The sequence below is a fragment of the Pyxicephalus adspersus genome, chromosome Z, assembly GCF_032062135.1.
Source record: "Pyxicephalus adspersus chromosome Z, UCB_Pads_2.0, whole genome shotgun sequence".
Taxonomy (NCBI): domain Eukaryota; kingdom Metazoa; phylum Chordata; class Amphibia; order Anura; family Pyxicephalidae; genus Pyxicephalus; species Pyxicephalus adspersus.
This window is the reverse complement of record NC_092871.1, coordinates 80,698,549-80,722,637: the sequence shown is the minus strand read 5'-3', so window position 1 is coordinate 80,722,637 and position 24,089 is coordinate 80,698,549. Positions and strand designations below refer to the sequence as shown.

General features: G+C 39.8%; 1 protein-coding gene across 1 annotated transcript in view; it reads right to left on the bottom strand.

The window, feature by feature from the left end:
• PNCK (pregnancy up-regulated nonubiquitous CaM kinase) overlaps nt 1-24,089 on the bottom strand; it is a 47,220-nt gene that overhangs the window by 7,596 nt on the left and 15,535 nt on the right. The window contains exons 3-8 of the mRNA XM_072429839.1: nt 14,487-14,618; nt 6,078-6,152; nt 4,346-4,484; nt 1,546-1,669; nt 1,118-1,193; nt 110-222 (exon numbers count right to left, since the gene is read on the bottom strand). Of these exons, the coding sequence (XP_072285940.1) occupies nt 110-222; nt 1,118-1,193; nt 1,546-1,669; nt 4,346-4,484; nt 6,078-6,152; nt 14,487-14,618 (659 nt within the window). The remainder of the gene's footprint in view (nt 1-109; nt 223-1,117; nt 1,194-1,545; nt 1,670-4,345; nt 4,485-6,077; nt 6,153-14,486; nt 14,619-24,089) is intronic.

Genomic DNA, 24,089 nt, shown 5'->3' with positions numbered 1-24,089 from the left:
ACCTCTTTTATAATACAAAAACCAGGAAAGTCCCTCCAGGAAAAAAAAATAATAAAATGCAAAAAAAAAAAAAATACAATACAAAAAGAATAGAAAAGAAACAATGTACCTGATTCGGATATGTCATCCCAGTATGGTGAGTCAAATTCATACTCTGCCTTTATGATCTGATTGAAAAGCTCAGAGTCATTTTCGTCATAGAAAGGCGGATATCCACATAATCTAAAAAAGAGCATCCTCATGTTAAACAACTGTTCATCCTTTAGTTATATGTAACGATAAAGTGAATGATAAAGTGAATAGATATTTAGGCATATGAATTTTATTAGGAAGTATTGATTGGGAAAACAAGCCCCCAAATGTCTTCTATAACATTAAGCACTGTGAACCAACTGATTTATTCTCGAAAAGTTTTCAAGAATTACAGTTCTTCTCCTTTAAACTATAAGACATATTGTTCTTGTTCAGAAGTCCCCAGAAGTTTGTAACTAATGTAAATATGGGGAGGTAACCCAGTTGTCACAATAAATAATTATCACTGCTTCCATTGGCTAGTGGTTGTCAGAGGGCAGGGTTCTTGTGAGGTGAAACAAAGCAACGTGCAAAGGAATGCAAAATAGAAACAGATTTGCTTCCACTTTAAGCTTAACTGATACCTGAAAACACCTGCAGTCTATAGGCTGAATAAATACTACCAATCTATTGCCTATCCCTGAATTATGACACCTAGGCTGCATGCTTAGTTTTGTAATTTTATGTTTACCTAAAGCAGCCTTTTTGGACTTTTTTTTAATTTGGAGAGAACCTTGAAATAACATTCAGGTATTCAGGAAACCCCTGACAATAATAACAACGTCCCCATTGCTGGCTTTTGGGATGGATTTCACCCCCTAGACAACAAAATGGTCACTGGTGTCATTTAAACTGATCTGAGAGGCAAAAAATGCTTATTGCTCAAGAAACCCCCCAGCAACCTCTGGAGGAACCCTGGGGTTCCAGGAAATCTTGGTTGAGAAACATTGCTCTGGAGTTTGACTTTGGTACAATATGTAACAAAATATGTTGATTGAGATACGTGTGACATAGGGAATAATCATCAGTAATAGGGGATACTTACAGAATATAGGAAATGACACCTAAGGCCCAAACATCAACAGCTTTTCCATATGGCTTCTGCTCCAAGAGTTCAGGGGCTGCAGACACAAACAGCAAATCAGCAAATGAAGATGATGATGAAAGCCAATAATTTATTCTAAATTGTTTAAGTATATCAGAAGAGTTTAGTGTTCGTATATTAGGTATTGAATCAGATTCTCTAAACATTCTTTGATGGAAGATCAATCACCATTATTGCAATTACATGGATCTGCAAGAGTCTTCATCAAATAATGTTTGGGGAGTCTCAAATGTATTTCTTTATAAATAGACTCCTTTTGGTTGCCAGTGAAACATCTGATCATCTAAAGCCAACAAAGCTTACATGCTCTTGCAAACTATTCTATTGGTAGAAGAACTCTACAGCACAAGGGAAGGAAAAGCCCTCACCCACGTAGCCTGGTGTCCCACAAGCTGTGGCCATCATTCCACCATCTTCAATCTTGGAAAGGCCAAAGTCACTGATCATGATTTTCGAGTCTTCAAAAGGAGTTGCATAGAGAAGGTTCTCTGGCTGAAAGCATAAAGTATAAACTGAAACAAATAAATATACAAGCTGTATGTGGCATGTGGAATGCTTCTGTTTTATGATAATGAGGAACATGGTGGACAGATCACATAAATCAACTAAATAAAGAAGTCAGTAAGCATGGAGTCAGCCAGGGCTGCTGATTGCAAGAACAATTCAAAATGGTGGTTATCTCACTTTAACTGCATGGATAATACAAGCAGATAAACAATGGTCTTTGCTCTATTCTGATTGTCCTATATCTTGATCTTGAACAAACTTTGAAGACTTTTTCTTTGAGAAATACGCATGCATCTGTGCTCCTGAACTGAACCCATCATGTGAGAAAGTTAACCAAGGATCATGAACTGTTTACCTCTTTACATCTACCCATTTGTTTCCTATCAAGTTTTAAAGGACACCATGTCTGTAGGGGGCAGACTTTTCCATTATGTTTTAGCGCAGATGTCAAACTTATTGAGATTCATATTTAGTTTTGGAGCCCATCATCCATCAGCCTACTAGGACCTATCATATAATTGGTTCAAGTTATGGTTTAAGCAATGTTGATTTCTTGATGAGACTTTTGATAAAAAAAAACATCATTAAACCCCATCATTTAAGACAGGGGTGTCAAACTCAAATACACATTGGGCCAAAATTAAAAACATAGACAAAGTCACAGGCCAAAATTCAAAACAATCCAATGCGGGGCCACACATAGGCAGATAGGCCACTTGGCGATAGACACGAGTGATGGCGCTACTACAATTCCCGGCATTACTTGCGTTTATAAAACAGTCCAATGCGGGCCATGCATAGGCAGAAAGGCCGCTGGTCAATAGACGCAAGAGATGCCAGGAATTGTAGTAGCAGCGCAATTTCAATGCAGCAGCGGGCCAGCTGCAATTCATATTTAGGATTTCTTTGGGGGCCAAAAAAAGGACGTTGTGGGCCAAAGTTTGACATCCCTGATTTAGGAGATGCCCCGTAAAGGCAGAAGGATTTTTTTTATCATGATTTAGGGTACTTCTTAATAACTGTCTGCTCGCATATATAGATAAAGGGTCCATCTTAAAGGTGATGGAATGGCTTCCTGACTGTCATCAAAACATTTTTCTCTCTGTATGTAATGACAATACAATGCATATACACATATCTTCTAGTTTTCATTTGAATATTTCTTTGACAATACAAACTTAGGATCAACAGTAGTAGAACTTTCCTCTTGGCCTTTTTTTACAAGATCCAGAACCTGAAGATTTGTCAATACTAACAGTGCACACATACTTTTGAGTTTGAATTTTCAATTTATTCCATAAAAGAAGAATCGGGACCTTCTCATGGGGATTTCCAAACAGGTTATAAGTGATCATGAGCATTCTTTTTCATTGCTAGCTTGTTACAAATGCTCAAAATCAAAATTATTCCTTGGTTTTATTGAGCTACCTATGGTCATCAAATACTTCTTTTGCTGTTAAAAATCAAAGCAGAACAGCCTGGTTAATAGTCTAGTGTTGGAAAAAGAAGGAAGGTGGAAATAGGAGATGGCGATGACAGATGCTTAAGGCCCTTATAAAGATGTTTGCTGCATGGCCGTCTCCAACTTCAATACTCTCTGAGACCAGAAGATCCAAAAGAAGCATGCAGATCATGAAGTCTCAAATGACCTGATGATCACATGTCTTAGTCTATGTAATTGTTCTGAGACCGTGGTCCAGATAGTTAGGGATGAGCGAGCGAGAATATTAAGTTCGATCTCGCGGCGAATGGGGCCTTTCTCACTTACAGAAAATGTAAGCGAGAACGAACTTCTGATTCGCCAAGAGGTCGAGCTCTTGTTGAACAGGAAGATTTCAAGGGTTGCATCATGGGATCGCACACTCTTTTCAATGAATGCAGCCACAGCTGCAATCATTGAGGGGATGCCCAGCACAGGAGAACCTCCTGACATTGTTATATAGGTATCTCTTACAAATGATACATTTGTATTTGTAAAAAATGTATCATTTGTAAGAGATACTTATAATACAATGTCAGGACGTTCTCCTTTGCCGGGCATCTTCTCAATGATTGCAGCTGTATCTGCATTCATTGAGAAGAGTGTGCGATTGCATGATGCAGCCCTGGAAATTAACCTCTAGTGGCTGGGGATTGCACGAACAGGAGGATTTCAAGGACTGCATCATGCAGCCCTGGAAATCCTCTGCAATCCCCGGGCACTAGAGGTTAATTAACCTCTAGTGCCCCGGGGATCACAAACAGGAGGATTCCCAGAGCTGAATGCAGCTCTGGGAATCCTCCTGTTTTAATTCCCTCTTCTGATGGTTTCGCAATCCATTGGAAGTTCGAGGAAATTTTTGCAAGAATGCGGGAGGCATTCTCGCTCATCCCTACAGATAGTACTAAACCCATCAAATCAACAAAGACCACAAATGGTTTAGTATCTTCAAAAGGGAACGCCTGCACTTGCAGCATCCATAATTTCTATGGCTATTAAAAATTGGTGGAAAGTTGTATTTAGTAAGCTAATACAAATTGCTATGACTCCACTTGTCCACATGTCCACTGCGCTTTGCACACAACCATTACACTTCACAAAAAACATTACATTAGGTCATAAATCATTGATATCCTATACAGTTCCCTTTTTTTTCCTATTACAGTTTGATTTCACAATACCTTGAGATCACGGTGTACAATTCCCATATTGTGCAAGTACTGCACTGCGTCTAGGACCTGCCGGATGAGCTGACTGGCATCCTTCTCTGTGTAATATCCTCGTTCAATGATGCGATCAAAGAGCTCGCCACCCGTTACACTACAAGACAGATGTCATGAATCAGTGTGCTATCTCTGCGTATTACAGTGTCACTCAGATAAAGTAGGGATTAAGTATGTTGAACATCAGAGCAATTTTGGATTAAATGTGTTTCTGGGGTGTACCTGAAGATAGCAGATAATCAAAGCTGCCTGGGTCACTTAATCCGCTCTGTTCTCTTCCAACAAAAAATAAAAGTGGAAGTAAATTCTTGTTCGGGTCTTTTTACCCTCAGGGTTCAACCATCCTAAATCTAGTGTACTGTAGAAGTGTATTAGGCAGCTTTATCAAAACCACACTTCAATGTGCATTCAACAGCCACCTGTGCCTAAAACAAATATGATTCCCTTTTTTAATCACCCTACCCTGTTGGCTGCCTATTTGTGGAATACAAAGACACCTTCAGCCCTTTGCTATATGAGACAAGGAGCAGTCCTTCCTTTTTTATAGATAGTTTTGACTGAACAGATAAAAGTGCTCACATAGGATGATAATATGGCAGTTCAGAAGAGCTGTGATCTCCAAATAACCAGCAAGTGCCTCTGAAATTTGGGACAAAGGCTTAGAGGGTCTTGCGGCCCTTTCTAGGTTTCTGGGAAATCATCAAGCTATTCAAAGTCTTCAGCATATGCTTTCTGTGCTTTAAATTTCAGTCAGCTTATGGCCACTCGGGCATCTCCTAGATCTGGGACCGCTAACCAACCCATCCTTCTCCAGACTCATAACTACCTACATCTCCCATACCAATGAAAATTCACATAATTCCTCACTTCACCTATGACAAAACAAGAAAATCAACATTCATCCACTGGGACTCTATCCCACATGTATGGTTGTTGCTTACCAAGACTTTTTTTAGACTCATAAGGAGTCCTTCACCAGCTGGCAGGAATCTACCGCTCTCTCTGAGCTCATGAGCAACCATGACCTATATGACCTTCTAGACCGGTGTTTCTTAATCAGGGTTCTACAAGAGGTTGCTAGGATTTCCCAAAGCAATGAGCATTGTTTTTTGCTATTCGGGGTCAGTTTACAGATATTAGTGATCCAGTTTGGAGATCTGTAACAGTGAAATTTTTCCCAATGACCAGTTATATAGGAGGCATCCTCTCTACTAACCACCACACTAATGTATTGTGAGCTGTGGATATAGTTATTATAGAAAGGGTTCCTTGAAGACCTGAAAGTTATTTCAAGGGTTTCTCCATGTTAAAAAAGTCAAGAAAGACTATTCTAGATTCCTAGATTCTAGAATTCTAGATTCATAACTTTCAACACTAGCCAACCTGCAACCACTTAACAAAAATATCTTGACATAAAAGAGTATGTAAAGCCTTAAATAAGAAAATTATTTCAAGGGTTCATAAGAGGTGAAAGGATTGAGAAAGCTTGCCCTAGACACTGTATTAGTAAATAGTGACAGATAGTTTGTGACAAACAGAAACATCGGGACCTTGAGACAGCTGATATGTTCTTTTATCACATTGTCATCCTTGACCAGGATGAGGCACACAATTGATTTATAATAACTTGCTTATTACCATTCAATGGGCTCCCTTTAGCTAGTTCTGAATTAAAATAATATTTACTTACAGTTCCATTGCCAAGTAAAGGTGAGTGGGGCTCTCGTAGATATCTTCCAGGGCAACAATATTATTATGATCAATCCTACAGAGATAAGAATAAAAATAGTTACAGGGAAGAATCTTTAAATACTGCATCCAGATTCAAAACAGAAGTGAAAAACATGGAGGACTGGGCTGATCACAGCTATAAAAAAGGCCAAGCAGTAAAGGTGCGTACACACTTCCAATTTTTATCGTTCCAATCGAACGACGAACGATCGATTGGGCAAAAAATCGTTCATAAAAAAGTAACCAACGACGCCGACGAACAAGGAAAGTCGCTGGAAACGAACGACCGGACCGGCGGATCGGATTGGACGACGATCGTTGAACATCGTTCGTGTGTACGGTCGTTCGTTGATCGTCCATGTTCAGAGCATGCGTGATGAACGAACGTCCGTTCACTTTCCTGTCGTGCACATAGTTCCTCTATCGCTTAAACGATCGTATCTATTGTGTGTACAATATCTACGAACGATCGTGTCGTTACCTCTATGTGCAGTATCGGTGCTATACGATCGTTCATATATATCGTGCAGGAACGTTCGTCGTTCGTTTTCCGACGATAATAATTGGAAGTGTGTACGTAGCTTAACTCTATTCATGTGAATGAGGCTTCTGATCACCAATTTTGGTTATTTACAATAGAGGCAATCAGTTATCACTTCAAAGTAGTGGATATAGAGGAACAAATAATTGGTTATCTGTTATCTGATCTCCACTTCTTAATAAATAGTCTCCTTCATGTTGTGCACAAAGAAATCTCTCCCTATCATGAAAGCCATAATGGACTGTTTGTCCCCCAGGCCAAAGCTTCCCAGTCCAGGGCTTAGCTGCTGTCTCCATATTTTCTGTTTGAAGTATCTATTGCTTATCATAGACCAGCCTGCATAACTTAAATCTTAAAATGATTATTATAGCTCTGTATTTTCTAATATATCCCTAAATTATTACTTTTCTTAATGCAAGCAGTGTAAGTACAAGAATGGGACCTAATATCAGCGGTTTGTATGGGCTTGGGGAGATTGGCTGATTATGTGGCTTCTCCCACCCCAATCAGTTGTGCTACTGTGCGAGCAGTAATCATTGGGTGGGGAAGAGACTCGGTAGAGAGGAGATGGTTCACACAAGTGTATTTCAACTCTTGATTACTGCAGCAGAATGGGTGCACAAAGCCTACCGGGTTACCTACCCGGGAGGCTCCATGCAGCTCCTTATCTGCATGCCCGATCTCACGCAAGCCCAGTGAAATTGGCATTTTTTTCCCCATCTGCATTGCACTGCGCGGGCTTGAGATCGGGTGACATATGAAGAAGAAAAAAGAAGACCAAAGAAGACCAGTTTTAGCAGTTTGACATTGAAACTTAGCTGTTAGGATCTAGGGTGCCTATGGGGGGAAATGTTGTAATCTTGATAGCCTGTGGGTGCAGTGTTTTGATCTGGCATGCCTGTGGGGGCATTGGTATAATTTCGCATGCCTGTGAGGGCTTTGTTATGATCTGGGGAGTCTGTGGGGGTAGTGGCATGATCTAGGGTATCTGTGGGGGCAGTATTTTAATCTGGGGTATCTGTGGGGGCAGTGTTATAATTTTGAAAGCCTGTGGTGGCAGTGTTATGGTCTGGGGTGCCTGCGGGGACAGTGTTATGCTCTGGGGTGCCTGTGGGTGCAGTGTTATGATCTGGGATGCCTGCGGGGGCATTGGTATGATTTGGACTGCCTGTGAGGGCTATGTTATGATCTGGGGAGTTTGTGGGGCAGTGTTATAATCTGGGGTATCGGTGAGGGGCAGTGTTAAAATTTTGAAAGCCTGTGGTGGCAATGTTTTGGTCCGGGGTGCCTGCAGGACAGTGATATGATCTGGCTGCCTGTGGGTGCAGTGTTATGATCTGGGGTGCCTGTGGGGGCAGTGGTATGATCTGGGGTGTCTGTGGGTGCAGTGTAATGATCTGGCATACCTGTGGGGGCAGTGTAATAATCTGGGGTTTCTTCAGTTGGTCAGGTCTGGGTTCAGCAATATTATAACCAAACAATGAGCTAAACTGACCCTGAATAGACTAAATGACCAGTCAGGGGATTTTTTTCTTCCCTGATGGCATGACATATTCCAAGATGACAATACCAGGATTCATCAGGTTTAAACTGTGAAAGAGTGGTCCAGGGAGCATAAGACATCATTTTCACTCATGGATTTGGTACCATAGAGCCCAGACTTGAACCCCATTGAGAATCTTTGGGATGAGTTAGAGAAGACTTTACAAAGCTCTCCGACTCTCCCATCATCAATACAAAATCTTGGGGGGAAAAATTAGTAAAATTCCAAATGAAAACAAATGTGACATTTGATAAGCTCATTGAAACAATACCATGGTGAATGTGTGCCTTAATCAAAGCTAAAAGAAATCCAAGAGAATATTAGAGTGTGTGATTTTATTTTTTTGCCAAGGCAGTACATATATACAATATATTTATACACATAAGAAGGCTTTTGGCTTGTGTTTAACATGGACAAGTTTTAAAAAAGAGGTCTGTGCCAGTTGCTCTGATGATCTTCAGATTTATTCTAAGTGCCACTGAGTAATGTACGGATTGATAGCGCTTCTTATGACATTTTAAGAGATAGCTTTATTTCCCCCCGATCTGTGAAATCTCACGTACATAATTATACGGTGGGCGGGTAGTAAAAAAAAAAAGATGGACGTTGCTTTGAATAATTTCATCTTTCCTGGGAGACCAAGCACAGGGAGTTCTGAGGTTCCCATAGCAACCATGAAAGTTCTGCTTTTGGGCTCAAGTATGAAGAAGCTATAGAACTGCTGAAAAAGATTAATTTTTGATCAGATAACAGCTTAGAAGGCCACATTTCAAAAATGCAAAGAATTTTATTTTGGTGAGGAGGGGGGTCCTTTTGTAAAGGATAAGCTCATACAAAAGGCGACGGATCTATTGGGGTTTTATAATACAGGTTGAGCCGTATTGCATGTTCTATTCTTACATAAACGTAGATAGGAAAGAATAGTGAGACTGTTTCTTTTGGTTTCAACTTTTTTTGTGGCCAAGAGGAAAACCAGAAGATGGCTGGTCGTATTCAGATAAAAGAAGTCAGTTGGGTGGTAGAAATGGTGTTGGCTCATGTACCTTGCTTGGCCATTAAAAATACCTCATGGACATAAAGCTATTATTCTCTTGAAACTTTGGAGTTCTTTGATACCAAAATTAATCTTCTTCTTTATGAAATTGATGATGATGTCAAATGGAAACAAAGATTTAGGGACAATTATTGCCCGGTAATTTCCTTATAATGGCAATCAGAAATGGCATTGGCTTGAACTAATTACCATATCTGAATGGGGTGAAGGTTGCCAATTCATTAAAAATATAGCCATGATCGCTTCCTTTTAAAAACGAAAAGGTAAACGTGGCGATAAGACTTTGAATTTATGAGGCTTCCAAATTACTTATGTTATTAGAGGTTGAATCTCCCAAAGATTCTGCTCATAGTGCAGGAGATGCTAAGATAGGGGTGTTAAGCAAGTCTTTCCATAATTCGTACTGGAGTCACCCCTTGTGAGTGTAGGTTAGCTTTTCTCAATATAAGATGGTATTAGTTTTGTCCATCCATTGGTGGTCCTTAGTGGACTACTGCTAATTCCAACTTTGGATGATCACAAGGGATTTCCAAGATTTCCAAATACCCATGGGAATACTAAAGGCTAAGAGCCCAGTTTTTGTGATTAAATGTTCCTTTTCAATAATGGACAAGTTTGGGGTGTTTCCAAAACATATAGTTGACCCATCTAAGGGCAAGAGTTGATGAAACCAGTTTGAGAAGCATTTAAAGTTCATTGGCAGGTTATCATTGACCTTAAAATGACCTCCTTCTGACCTCTATTTGACTATATGTAAAACAGGTTTTGCATTTTCACTTGGATGAGAATGCAAAACCCATATGAATCAATAAGAAGCCCATTGGAACAGGCCCTTTCCATAGAAGGGATCTGATCACCTTCTGAAGAGTCAGTTCTGTCCATGGTGGCCCCTGCTCAGGTTACATTCCCCTTGCTTCTATAAAAGCAGACAATGAAAGCCTGCACAGAAAAAATAGGATTTCGGGTAAAAGCAGAAATCTGTTATATGTACAGCCATAAAGAAAGGTGCCAGTTGGAGCAGAATCGTGCACAAAAAAGAAGCAGCATTGATTATACTATCTCAGGAGCAAATAAGGTGTCTCTGTTGGCATTGAACAGTGTCGTACTATTATTCCCTGTACTGCCATCCGGTAAATGAGGGGTTGTTTAAGGAGGCACAAAAATTGCATCACATATTAAAGAGTACATACTGAGAATTGAATGACTACCCCAGTCTACCCAACAAATCTAAGATGGCGGTGCCCAGCAGAAGTCTCTTTAAATCAGTGGTGCCCACACTTTTTTTGGCATGTGAGCTACTTTTAAAATGATCTACCAACAATAAAAACTTGGACCTAATAACGTCTGTGCGTGGTAGAGTTTATTTTGAAAGGCAGGGCTCTGCGATCTACTCGCGCGGCCTTTGCGATCTACCGGTAGGGCACTTGTTGGGCACCCCTGCCTTAAATGCCTGTACATCACCTCCTCAGTCTTATAAGCCTGGACTGAAATCAAATCACAAATGCATTAACAAAATCTCCCCATTTTTTGTTGAACTGTTACTACTGCTATTAGATGCAGACTTTTTTTTTAAATGTTATCCCACAATCATGATTCTAATTTAACATTTCTACACGCTGGTCTGCTATGAGATGTAATCCAACCTTGTTATGAATATTAAGCTTCTTGTCTGTAAAGATTTTAATTGAATGCTTAAATTTGGCATGAATCTGCAGAGTTGTCTGCATGTTGAGATAATCTCTCAGGTTCTGTAGCCGTACTGTGATGCATGCACAGCTCCTATTATTACAGCATGGGACACTAACTGCTATTAGTGCCTGAGTTCAGCCTGTTCAGGGTAAACAAAAACAAAAAAACACCTGGGGTACGGGATAATAAAAGTGGTACTGTGCAAAGTCTATGCATGCAGAATAAGAACAGATACAGAGAAATACACCAGGGGTATAGAAAAAGAGAAGTGGTACTGTGCAGAGTCCATTCATACAGAATAAGAACAGATAACCGAGAATTACATTGGGGGTACAGGAAAAGAGAAATGGTACTGCGTAGAATTTAAACATACAGAATAGGAACAGATACCGAGAATTACACCCAGGGTACAGGAAAAGAGAAGTGGCACTGTGTAGAGTCTATACATACAGAATAAGAACAGATACTGAGAGTTACACCCAGGGTACAAGGCAAGAGCAGTGGTACTGTGCAGAGTCCATACATACAGAATAGGAACAGATACCAAGAATTACACCTGGGGTACAGGAGATCCTGTGCCATAAATTACAGGGTCCTCTGCATCATTAGATCTTCTTATGAGGGTCAGAAGTCCTCAGTGATGCAGACAGTGGTTCTGATGTTGTTTTCCATATTATTAGTGGTGCTGATGTTGTTCTTCATACGTGAATACAGGGTGCCTTGGTGATGTTCCCCTAAGGCAAGGGTTTTTTGACACCTTTTACTCACAGAATGTCCTCAGTCTTTTGGGATGAATAACACTGGCTGCCATGTCTTCAAGACTGAGGACATCTAGTGGCAGAAGGAATACCTGCACAAAACCTAAAAGTAATGCAGGCAGAGCTGCTTTTAATGGTAAATGCCTTTTGTGTTGGAAGTTTTGTTCCAGATGCAATAAACTCACAAAATTTAATCAGTTGGTTTCTATAGTTACTTTTCAATATTACCTTGCACACTTACGTGACTATTTGACAATCAGCCATACTGCTAATATCTTAGCTCATCCATATATTATTATCTAGAGAAACCCCACCTGCTATGCACAGAGAGGTTCTAGAAAAAGGTGAAGAGTTGAAATAAGAATGTAATGAAGAGCAAGAAGTCAATTACCATTGCAACAGCACAAAGGCACAACCTGTGTGTATACAGAATATTCGCTTATGATTTTTGTTGCTTAGGAGATTCTAAAACCAATCATACAAGCTATGAAAATATGATGAGTGATAAAAGTACTTTAAAGCATTGCCTGAAAAAGTGTTGTTTCATTTCAGATTGAAAACTGCAATCTGGAAACCTTTAGTCATCGTTCTTGCTATGCAGCATATTACATAATGACATTGATACAATGGGGAAAAATATACGTGCCCATGGTGGTGAGATGACACGAAGGAAGATGGAGGCTCTAAATGTTTTTTCCCAAGATCAACTTTTACCCAAAATGTACACATTTCACATTGAATTCAATTAGAAGATGTCTTTTACTCATGATTCATATCTCATTCCAATCGAATCTATTGTAAAAATGTGTAAAATTTGGGTAAAATTGTGGTTGAAAACACCTAAAGACCCCCAAGATTATTTTCCTTTATATTAAAGCCACTTGTATTTTATGCGTTTAGAAACACATCCAGCCCTATTTTTGAAATGAAACAAAAAACTATCTCTGGTGGAACGCTATTCCACAGTTACCCAACTCTTACTATAAAGAACCATTTTCATGTAAGACAGGTTTAAACCTTTTTTCATAACAGAGCAAAGAGCACCATTGTTTCTTTATGTAATTATCCTAAGGCGGAGCCAATAATCACCTAAGCTTTGCAAGCTCCCTCACCTACATCAATATCTACCTTCTCTGGTCTTCAGGGTTAGGTAGTCTTGGCCATCGTGGTTGACCATGGTGACATAATAAGGAACAGAATTCACACCTTGCAGTATTGAAGACTGACTTCCACAAATGTTGGAGGATAATCAGAGACCATTTGGCCATTGGGCCAATAAGGAAAAACCTAAATTCAAGTATTTATGCTAAATTGTGTTCAGGGGTAAAACCATGAATTTAAATTAATTTCTTCCTCCTTATTTATACTATGTATAATTGGTATGAGAATCTCCTCTGGCTACTCAAATAAATATTAGTACTTACTAGTCAATAGGGTGTAAGTACTTTTACAGTATCATTTACACCCCTATTGACTAACCATAGTAATACGTCAACCTGGTGGGTTTGCTCTGAGCTGGATTCACTGGGAGATGATCATTTGCATGGACAACCAATTGAGAGCCAAATTTGCCATAGTGAACTGCTAAAGTAAATAAAATGTAATAAAGTTAACATTTTAGTAGGTTTGTGTGTTCCATATGTATCCCTTGGGTAGCCACCTTGCCCCAATAAGAACCACATGTAGCCCTTTGATCCCCAAAGACCCCAGTAATGAGAACAATGATTTGCTGCAATGGCATTGATCTCTAGAAATCTCATGAAACAAGGCTTTGAATGTTTTTGGCAGAAATGTTTCAGTCTTTAAGGCAGTCAAGGTCTTAAATAGATATTAGGTTCACAACCATTGACTTATTCTATATTCTTATTCTATATTATCATATGCTGGATAATGCAAGCATACTTAGCTTATAATATATCCCAATGCAGATTGCAATATTTAGATGGAAAGTAAATTAACCAAGTCATCATTTATTATGCCATTATTTCAGTATTGGGGAAACTGGTTGGTCATTGTGAGTTACCTCGTTTCAAGTGTGGTTAGTAAACTTGCAGATTCGTTTTCCAAGTCCATATACATTTACCTGGCCATGATCGCATTTATAATCCAATCATGTGACATTAACACTTAACCCCTAAGTAAATAGAAACATGCAAGATGCATTACAGCTCATGTTCAGGTAATAAAAGAAGGAAGAGACAATTACAGAATTCTTGTTTAAAATTAGGTTTTCCCAAGGCACCTTGTGGGATGGTGGTTCTATAAATGCAGTCCAAGTGTTCTCTAAAATGCATGGTCATCTTAAAGTGACCCACTTGAGAAAAAATTATGGGTTTAAAGGAGAATATTGGGTATGTAGCTTATATAATCATATTTAAATATTACATATGGTCTCTATCTATTCTTTAATATTTTCTTACCATGCCTATTTTCACATTGTATCATTGTGTGGAGGTAGCCATCTTGGTAGGGACAGGGTTTTCCTTCTTTATGTTAGAGAATCCAGCAATGAGAATGGTGGGCAGAACAGTAGTGACAACATGAGATCCTATTGGAACTCCCCTGATCCTAGCAATCAAAGGGAACCCTGGTACTGGAGTGCCTTGACATTCTCACATACCAGAAGGTGTCCTAGTATACTTCAGGAAAGATCAGGACAAACCTTTAATTTTTTAGGATACTTCTTAAGCACAATTAACATTTATTATGCCCCCTAATCATAAGTAATTTTCACTTTTTGAATACAGTACTTTCAACCTCTGATCCCTTACTGGCCTACTTACTTCTTCAGGACGGCAATTTCATTTTCCACCACTGCTTCCTTGCCACGTAGAGCCTTCTTTGGGATACATTTCAGGGCTACCAGTCTCTCTGAATCTTTTTCTTGTGCAAGGACTACCTCTGAAAAAGCACCCCTAGGAACAAAATATATGAAATTAGTATCTGGACAACCACTGAATATACAGAAAAATTGGTAAAGCTACAAACATTAGCTAAATGTACAGTGGACACCAATCTTGTGACCTTTGCAGAGACTCCAACTGGGGGAAAAGTCAGGGGTAAAACAGAAACCAAGGTGATGATCCAGGAAAATATTTGTGTTGGCTATATTCTTACTGGTTATGAGGTTGCAGCTCCTAATGCAATTTTGTCCCACATTGTCAGACAATTCCTTCATTTATAATTGGGCTAGAATTTAGGATGGAAAATGCCATAGTTTCAGTCATTTCAATGATAAATATGAGACCATAGATTGGTGATTAAACAGAATTATACTTAATTCGCACCCATAGCTGAATTTATTTGGTTGCCAGATGCACTCCAGGTCCACAAGCCCAATCACCACTGAAATCTCAACAGTTTAGTCTTTATAACTAAAGCTACGTACACACTTCCAATTATTATCGTCGGAAAACGAACGACGAACGTTCCTGCACGATATATATGAACGATCGTATAGCACCGATCCTGCACATAGAGGTAACGACACGATCGTTCGTAGATATTGTACACACAATAGATACGATCGTTTAAGCGACAGAGGAACTATGTGCACGACAGGAAAGTGAACGGATGTTCGTTCATCACGCATGCTCAGACATGGACGATCAACGAACGACCGTACACACGAACGATGTTCAACGATCGTCGCCCAATCCGATCCGCCGGTCCGGTCGTTCGTTTCCAACAATTTTCCTCGTTCGTCGGCGTCGTTGGTTACTTTTTTACGAACGATTTTTTTCCCAATCGATCGTTCTTCGTTCGATTGGAACGATAAAAATTGGAAGTGTGTACGCACCTTAAGGGTGCTCATTTACCATATATATCTGCTCTCTTATATTTCAGGTCCATGTTCAACTTTCATGGCTGTTGGATATCTAACCTCATAGGACCTGATTTACTATAGTTCCCAAAGACTGGAGAAGATAGACTGTTATAGGAAAACCTGGGTGTTGGATTTAATACAAATCATTTGATTTTGGTTGGCAAATGTATTCAATCCTGGACAAGATCTATTTCAGGCTTGATGAATCACCCAGGATTCCCATGATAGTCCATCTTCTCCAGTCTTAAAAAATCAGGCCCATAATTCCTAAGAAAAGCTCCACAGCTAAGTATTTTAGCAGCTCAACTGTACTCCGAACATGTCTTAATCACAGATCATAAAGCCTTTCAATTGCTTAAGAAATAAATGCCCCAAAATGTGGCACCCTGAAATTAACATTGTGAATATCACTGCCTGTACTCCTGATCTACATGTACTAAAAAGAAATCTCTTTTTGAAGGATGTCCAGCACTTGGAGTGTTGGATTCATGGTCATCCACCATGCTCAATAGTTTCTTCTAATGCTTTATATGTCACTAAAAGACACAATAGTTGAGTATAGGGCAGTGGACAGTACCAAAGAGTGCAATGAGTTACCAAAAATCTGTGTCAAACTTTTTAGATCCTTAAGTATGAACCCTGGATTCTACAACTGATTGTCTATATTCATATGCAATATTAACGTTGGAACAGCTTATTCCGGTCATTGGGGCTTTGAAAGTTTGCACTGCAGCACATACATTATTAATTATAAAGAATGCACAATAACACACCTTGACAAAGTGCATCAACCTGACCTAAAAAAGACAAGACATTCAAGACACACCGGGCCTTGGCCAGTGATAGAACTAGAAGTTTTTTGAATAGGTATTTGAATGTTGTCAGAAGTTGAATTTTAACAATTTGCTTTAAAAAATCAATACATTGATCAGTCAGAAGAGATTCTTTGTCCGGCAATATAGCTAAAAGCATTCATACAGTGATTGTTACACTAAGGCAGGGGTAGGCAAACTCTGGCCTTTAGGCCAGTAGTCCATTCTGGCCTAATGCCCCCCTGGTCAATCCAGCCTAATCCCAGCCGGCAGGGGTCGGAAACCCACGGCTGTTATGCCTCCCTTCCCTATTTACTGCGGCCAGCGTTGACACTTCCACCGCCAGGGTGAGGGGACACTCCCTTCCCTAACACTCCCGCAACTCATACGGAGGAGAGGGATTTCCCTTCAGGGTGTTCCTGTTGGGGGGCGGAGCCATCAGCGTGGGACTTGAGAGAGAGTCTGGCCTAGTGTGCCTTCTTGACCTCCCTTAATGGCCTAGTAGCCAAAAAAGTTTGCTGACCCCTGCACTAAGGGAACATGGTCACTTTGTCCCCTGAGACCATGGAGAAGGGTTGGGGTTCTACCAAAAAGTTCTCAATCACACTCCATTACTAACTAGTTCTATACATCTCACTACACTTCAAACTAACTTTTGCTTACATTTAACTTTTATAATTTGAGTTCTATTTAAATTCAGATCTTTTTAAAATGTTGGTCAACAAAGGAACATTTTCAGCAGGATATGGGTTTATGAAACCCCAGTCCATATCACTGGGCTGGGTTCACACCTTCCTATGCAAGCTTTTATGCCCTTTTCCTCTATATGGATTTTAGGAATTGTTTGGTTATTATAATTGTATTTATTATCAGTAATGTCTCACTAACAATACTGGTATACTAATATATACTAGCATAGTTTTACCTTTCATGAGATCATTCTAAAGGAATGCAACTCATCCTTTACCTGGTATCCTTACAAGATCCAATGCTGGTTAAAGGATGATCATTGGTCAGTACTGAAACCCATCAAGATTTATATAGGGGGGTCCTAGTCCATGCAAGTAAAAAAAAAACCGTTTGATCCACCAGAAACCAGTATGGTCCTAACTTTGTTAAGTGAGCTGTACTGCAATCCCTAACTATGTTATCAGCCATGCCCACTTTTTCTTTGTGGTCTACAGATTGTTTTGGAGATTTGTAAAATTTGAGCTGTTCTAAATCCAGCAAAACGAGACAGCAATGGCAACACTGCTTGATATTTAAATGCATTGTGCTGTGTTGTGTTGTCAACACAGACACCGGGTATTTTATGGACAAGCAACATTTTGAACAAGAACAACCATGGAGAAATGTACATGTATTGCAAAGATCTACCGAATTTATTTTTTAGGTTTTTTTCAAGATATTCACTTTAGGCGTTTTCATTGCTTTGGTGCCTTAAGATAAACAGATAGTTCTACAGTAAATTTGGACACTTTGATGGGTTAAAGGTATTATTACTATATAATTATTTCTCATATCACACCTCGTATGTTCTACAGCGCTGCTAAGAAACAGTAAAGATGACACATACAGTCCCATTTACTTGATTTACCTCTAATTGTTTTAACGCAGCTTTTCCACATCTTCGGGCCCTACATGCTAGTGACTTTCTGCTCTGCTGAAGGGACATCCACCCACGCTCTGTGTGCTCAGAGCCCACGCTTGCCCCTTCCGCCGCTCACTAACTAGCAGTCCTCCTCATTAACAGAGGGGAGGCTGGCATCAACTCCCACAGACGATGGCACTGTGTGGGAGGAGGAGGGCAGTGACAACGGCATCCAGCCAGGCTGACATGATGGTTTGCAAATAAGGCGGAGGAGGAGAGAGATTGGATTAATCAAATGTATTACGGTGAAGCGGGCAAAGCTGTGATGTTACACACACACATACACTATTTCCCCCTGATTCCCCTGATCACAGCAGCCTCACGCTGCACGTTGCTTACTGTAAATGTCCTAGTGCTGTACCTAGCCACGCATAACTGGCCCTCCTTCCCCTTCCCTGACACATCGTGGGCACAGGCCCATAATTAAGACATTGGGTGGATTAGAGGAAAAAAACAGCAAGCGATGTATGCTAAAATACTGAATTTACATATCTGTGCTTCGGCATGTTTTTAACAGGTGCTCAAAAAACTACGAAAATTCTCACCACCAAAAAAATGGACTGTGTACATTCCTATAAAATGAGCAGCCTATTGGGCTATGGAGCCTAGTTAAAACAGAAGGTATTTATAGGTCTCCTTTTCATCAAAGATCCAAAAAAGAAGGAGTTATCCTCTATTTTAGGATAAAAAGTCATGCAAATCATTATTTTCTGTCCTTTTTGCCCAATGTTTATCCAGCACTTATGATTTATACAGAACATTATTATACAGCCAGGTATTTCAGGCTGCTTGCCATCATCATTGGAGTGTATGAAAACCATGGATTCTATGCCTATGGCTGGGGCATCTATGTCTAGTGCTTATGGACCAACCCAATGAGACAACCAGACAAGTGAAGGAGGCTAAAAAAATCATGGAAGGAAAATATGCAAATATTTGCTGTTTCAAGAATCTTTGCTGTACTTCTCAATAATGGAAGGTCTGTTTATGCTGGCCAGGCTCCTTTTTATCTTTCCTGGCAGAGACTTGTGGAATACAGAGAAGGCACCATTGCAAGCGAGATTCTACCTGCTCTGAAATCCACTCTCTACCTAGAAGACACCTGTGATGTCATCCTCACCTGTGTAGCATAGATGGAAACTGAGATTAAGGTAAGTATAATTCTAACATAATGGTTTACACTTACATTTTTGACCTACATATGGTGATTTAAGAAAGGCATGATGGCTGGTCAGCACAAGTGGATCTTCTCTTTGATTAAAAGGTCTTCATTAAGTTGGGTTTTTGGCCCATCTCACCATAAAATGACAAAAACACAAATTTGCCAAATATTTATCCTAAAAAATACTAAACATATTGCAGTGAAGAATTAAATAACAGAATGAAAGTTAAGAAGCTTTAACCTGTCATGTTCTTGTCACAAAGCCTAAAAAACATTCTGCCAGGAGAACAGGTATAAGAATACATGTACTGGGCTGATATGGTGCATGGAAAATGTATAAATGCTTTTCTTAGTAGTTTTCTTCCTGATCTGGTGTATGGTTGGAGACTGAAGGTCTTCAGGTGTAGGCCCTCCTGGGCAGCTGACCTAGTCATCCTACTCCATGAATACCAAATCCCTAGAGAAAATCAAATTCTTGACTTTGACATAAGAATAAATATTTGTAGTTAATAGATGTCAGAAGTTGTCTAATCTACTTAAACTCGTCTGGATGTCCATGTGAATTATATAGCTTCCAGAGACCCACAGGTTGTCTCCTCCAATCACTGGTCCTTGACATACACGATAGGTCCCCTTAAGCTGCAGCTTGTCTAGCCTGGCCATCAGTAAACTCAGCAGGAAAACAAAGAACAAAGCTTGTGCAGATAGAAAATGACAGACAACAGGGAGTGTGTGCATGACAGCAGCAAGCAAACTGAGCAAGTAAACCTTTCTGCACTCCTGTCCCTCAAAGCGTGTTCCAACTGCTGTCATTCTGTCTGCAGGGTGCAAACACCCTCTAATGTGCTGGATTTCCTTTCACAAGAGAGAAATGCACTTGTTCTATATATACATCATCATGCTACCACAGCTGAATTGTTTCTAGGTGTTTGAATTAGAAGGATGGGCTGGTGAACCAGAGGTTTTAAAGCAGAAGGGGAAATATCTAATTTTGTTAAAATGGTTTCCCATTTTGATAAATACATTATTACAGTTACGCTTGGGTGAAAAACAGAAGCTCTGGCCCTGAAGGTTGTGTCTCCTGTGCAAACTCTAACCACCACCTAACCAATCCCATTAACCATTCTGCTGTTCTCTTGTGTATTAAGGAGACAACACTGCCCAACAAATCTCCAGTATCAAAATCACTCCCAAATTTGCAGTCCTGATCTCCAATTGGGCGCTGAGGTTTCTTCTGAAGGCCCATTTCCCTCTGTTGTGTTCTGTAATGATGTAGGCATTGGTGGGAGGATCCACAGAACGCAGGCCTTTCCAAATCCCTGAGAGGGGAGCTGCACCATCATTAGGACTTGTTCTGTTATGTTGAAGACAAAGAACTCACACTTTGTCTTCTAGTTGGAGACTACCCATACTGGGTTTAGTTAAAACATCCTCAATATAAAAAACATACGATCAGTAAACAGTTGGGAGAACAGAGTAATATAATCATCCCATATTTGGATTGAGTATCATAAAAACTAAGAAGAATTATTAACAAACATCACATCTGTGTTTCCTAGGGCCAGCAACACCTTGAGACAAAAGCTTGTAAATCCAAAAACAAACCCAACACCTAAACACTAGCAAAGTATACAACATATAGGCCAGTGTAGTGGAGAATGCAAAGACTTGAACTATGGGCAGACAAAACAGCCTCTCCACAAACACCATAGTCCAACATTTCATGGTCAGGATTCGATGGTCAGGAAAGAGACGTTTTTTTCGACGACAGTGAGGTGCTTATATTGGACATAAAAGAAAAACTGGAAAGACCTTTTTTAACCAGAGCTGAGGATCTTCAACACTATTTATAACACACAAACAATTTTTTTTACATCCCAGTCCCAGCTTTTTGATAATCCACACCTTTAGTTAATCAAGTTAATATAACTTGAAAGATTAACACCTTTTTCAGATTTATGGCACCAGAGGTCAGTATTGGATTATTAAATTGAAATAGGTTCTGAAAGCTTTGACACATCTTTTTCTTGGAGAATCAATATATTGGGCCTGATTTATCAAACCTCTCCAAGACAGGAGAAGATAGACTATCATGGGAGAACATGGGTGATCCAGCAAGCGGAATGGATCTAGTCACCCATAATAGTCTATCTTCTCCAGTCTTGGAGAGCTTTGAAAAAATCAGGCCTATTAATAGAAATAAATGTGGATATAAAATACCAAGGTAGGGTCCTGTAACTCATTAGAACTGGAGGAGCCTCTTTGACCAGTAAAAAATGTAATTTATTGTTACAGAACACATCCAGTTGAATGTTGGTACCTACTACTAACTGGTCCTAAAAGTGTATGTACCACCAGGTGATTCAGTAAATTAGCAGAAAAACATCTTTAAGAAGTCCTATTAACATCCCATGTGACTACCTACTACTAGTTAAATAGTTTTCCAAGTCCAGTCTTCGAGAGCCATGATTCACTTTAATGTTTAATATATGTGTAACAGGCATCTTAAAAGTTATGGTATACAACAAATCGTAAAATTGCTTTGACTATATGAAAATCCTGGTTTGCATGTGACCCTCGAGGACTATAGCTGGTCATGTCCTTGAGATCTACAATGACCTGAATAAATGAGGACCTTTGATGGGGGTTCCCAATTCTATTCACTATTAAAAAATAAAAACGTTTTTGATTAGATATACTTTAGGCTTCATTCTCTATTAAAAAATAAATGTTTGAGAGTTTCCTAAACTCTTTAGCATGGTGGCTAAGGTAAGTGCTCCAACCTTTGCAGCACTAGGTCCCAGGTTTGAATCTCCGCCAGGACACTAAATTAAGTTTGCAGGCTTTCCCCGTATCTGTGTGGGTTTGCTCCGGGTACTCCGGTTTCTTCCCACATTCCAAAAACATGCAGTTAGGTTAATTGGCTACCCAAAATTGTGAGCTCCCTTGAGGGACAGCTAGTGACATGACTATGGACTTTGTACAGCCCTGCATAATATGATGGCGCTATATAAATATTGTGTAATAATAATAGTATGTTTTACATAATGTGTAGGGGATGTGCTTTGAATAAGTTGTGCTAAAAAGGTGCTCCCAAAATGTAATATATGCAATATGTATGTGAATGTGCATGATGGCTACACCGGACCCCTATTGTAGACTCGTCCAATAGAATAATGGACAATAATCTGAGCTCTACCTACAACCCTAAAGGTGGCTTTTAGAAATGTGATTGTAATGATATTAACCTATAATCACATTAGTAGTTCACTGGTTGATTTCACTTGCAATTACGCTGCAGGCATTTATACAAGTGCTAAAATGTAGCTCTTGCTAGGAGCTTCTGATATGTGGTGTGCGATCTCAGCTGCTCCAACACAAAAACTCAGAGAATCCTTCACACTTCAATAAACTTCACTCTGTGAAAGCTTCAGTTTAATTTTTAACCATCAGAATATTTAAACTGTGTTTGGGTCCTATGAGAGATCAGTGCACTAGAATTGTTGCTGCTGAGCCAAGAGCCAGAAAAAAACAACAAAATGTTCCCCACCCAGCAGATGTTTAGTAACATTTTAAGGATGATGACCCAGTTGAAAATTTTGTTGAGTTCTCAGCTACACACAGATCATGTGGCTTTGTTTACAAACAAACCCGAATTGAGCTCAGTTCTTATTAAGACTCAACTAAAGCTCTGTACAGATATTGTGATCATTACCAGTGACCTGATTCGGCTCTGTCCTACAGAGATTGAATGGGGGAAAATGTGCAAACAGCACCCTGGTATGCTCTCTTCTTCAATCTTGATCAGTCAGATTGATGAACAATGTTGAAGAGACTCCTATATGTTCGGTTTTTGCACGATGAGCATGATCATTCAAAGGACAATCATCCGACATGCATACATAGCTTTAGAGATACAGCAACAGCTAACTGCTATAAAGATTCATCAAAGAAGATTTCCTGCTGAAAGTATGAAAACAAAAATGAAAATCCTACAGATAAGATTAGCAAATCTAGATCTTGATGCAGTATTTGTCTTCAGTCTTTACCAATGTTTCTCTGCCAATTCAACATGAGGAAACCTTTAAAATCACTTCATGTCTTCAGGGAACCCCCTCTATACTTACTATATTCACAGCTTACTGTATAATAGATGGGTGGTCATTGACAAGAATGTCATCCTTACAGATAGCTGAATAGATCACTGGCCCGAGAGGCCAAGAGTGCCCATTAATCAAGGAACCCCTAGCAACATTTGGAAGAACCCTAGGGTTACACTAAATCCTGACTGAGAAACACTGGTCTAAAGATTGGCCTACAGTTCTTTTTTCTGCCACTAGATGTTCTTATTCTATTAGCCAACATCAATAAACTCACTTCCTAGGTTGTCCAGGATCCATCTCCACCTGTGCCTGTTCTCTTTTTGTGGTTTTCTACAGGCAGCCTGCAAAAAGAAGACCTGCAAGACCCTCCCTCAGCACAAGCTATACCACCACTAAATGTAATTGGGTTGCAAAAGCATTTTGTGCACACACAGTGGAATTTTATACCTAGGGTTCAGCATTTCAAAGTTTCAAACTGCACTGCTGGATGTTTTTGATAAATGGATGTGAGCACACAGCTCCTTTGCCTGACCCAACTGGGGTACTTGGAAGCCCAAGTCCTGTGTAGGCTTGCATAAATGGAGTGCGGAATGATATAACAGAACTGTCATTTCTGATGGTCCCTCGTCTGGCTCTCAACCAGCAGAACAATGAGCAGCCATCAATCAAGCTGGAGCAGGTGGAGTGGATGAGTGGGCAAAGCTTTGTACTCAGTTGATGAGCTCTGACAACTTTGAGATTAGCGGGATGTTGCTGGTCATGACAGCATCCTGTAGTCCCATAAAAGGAATGCACATGGCAGGCTGACAATGGTCTATGCAGTCTCATATAA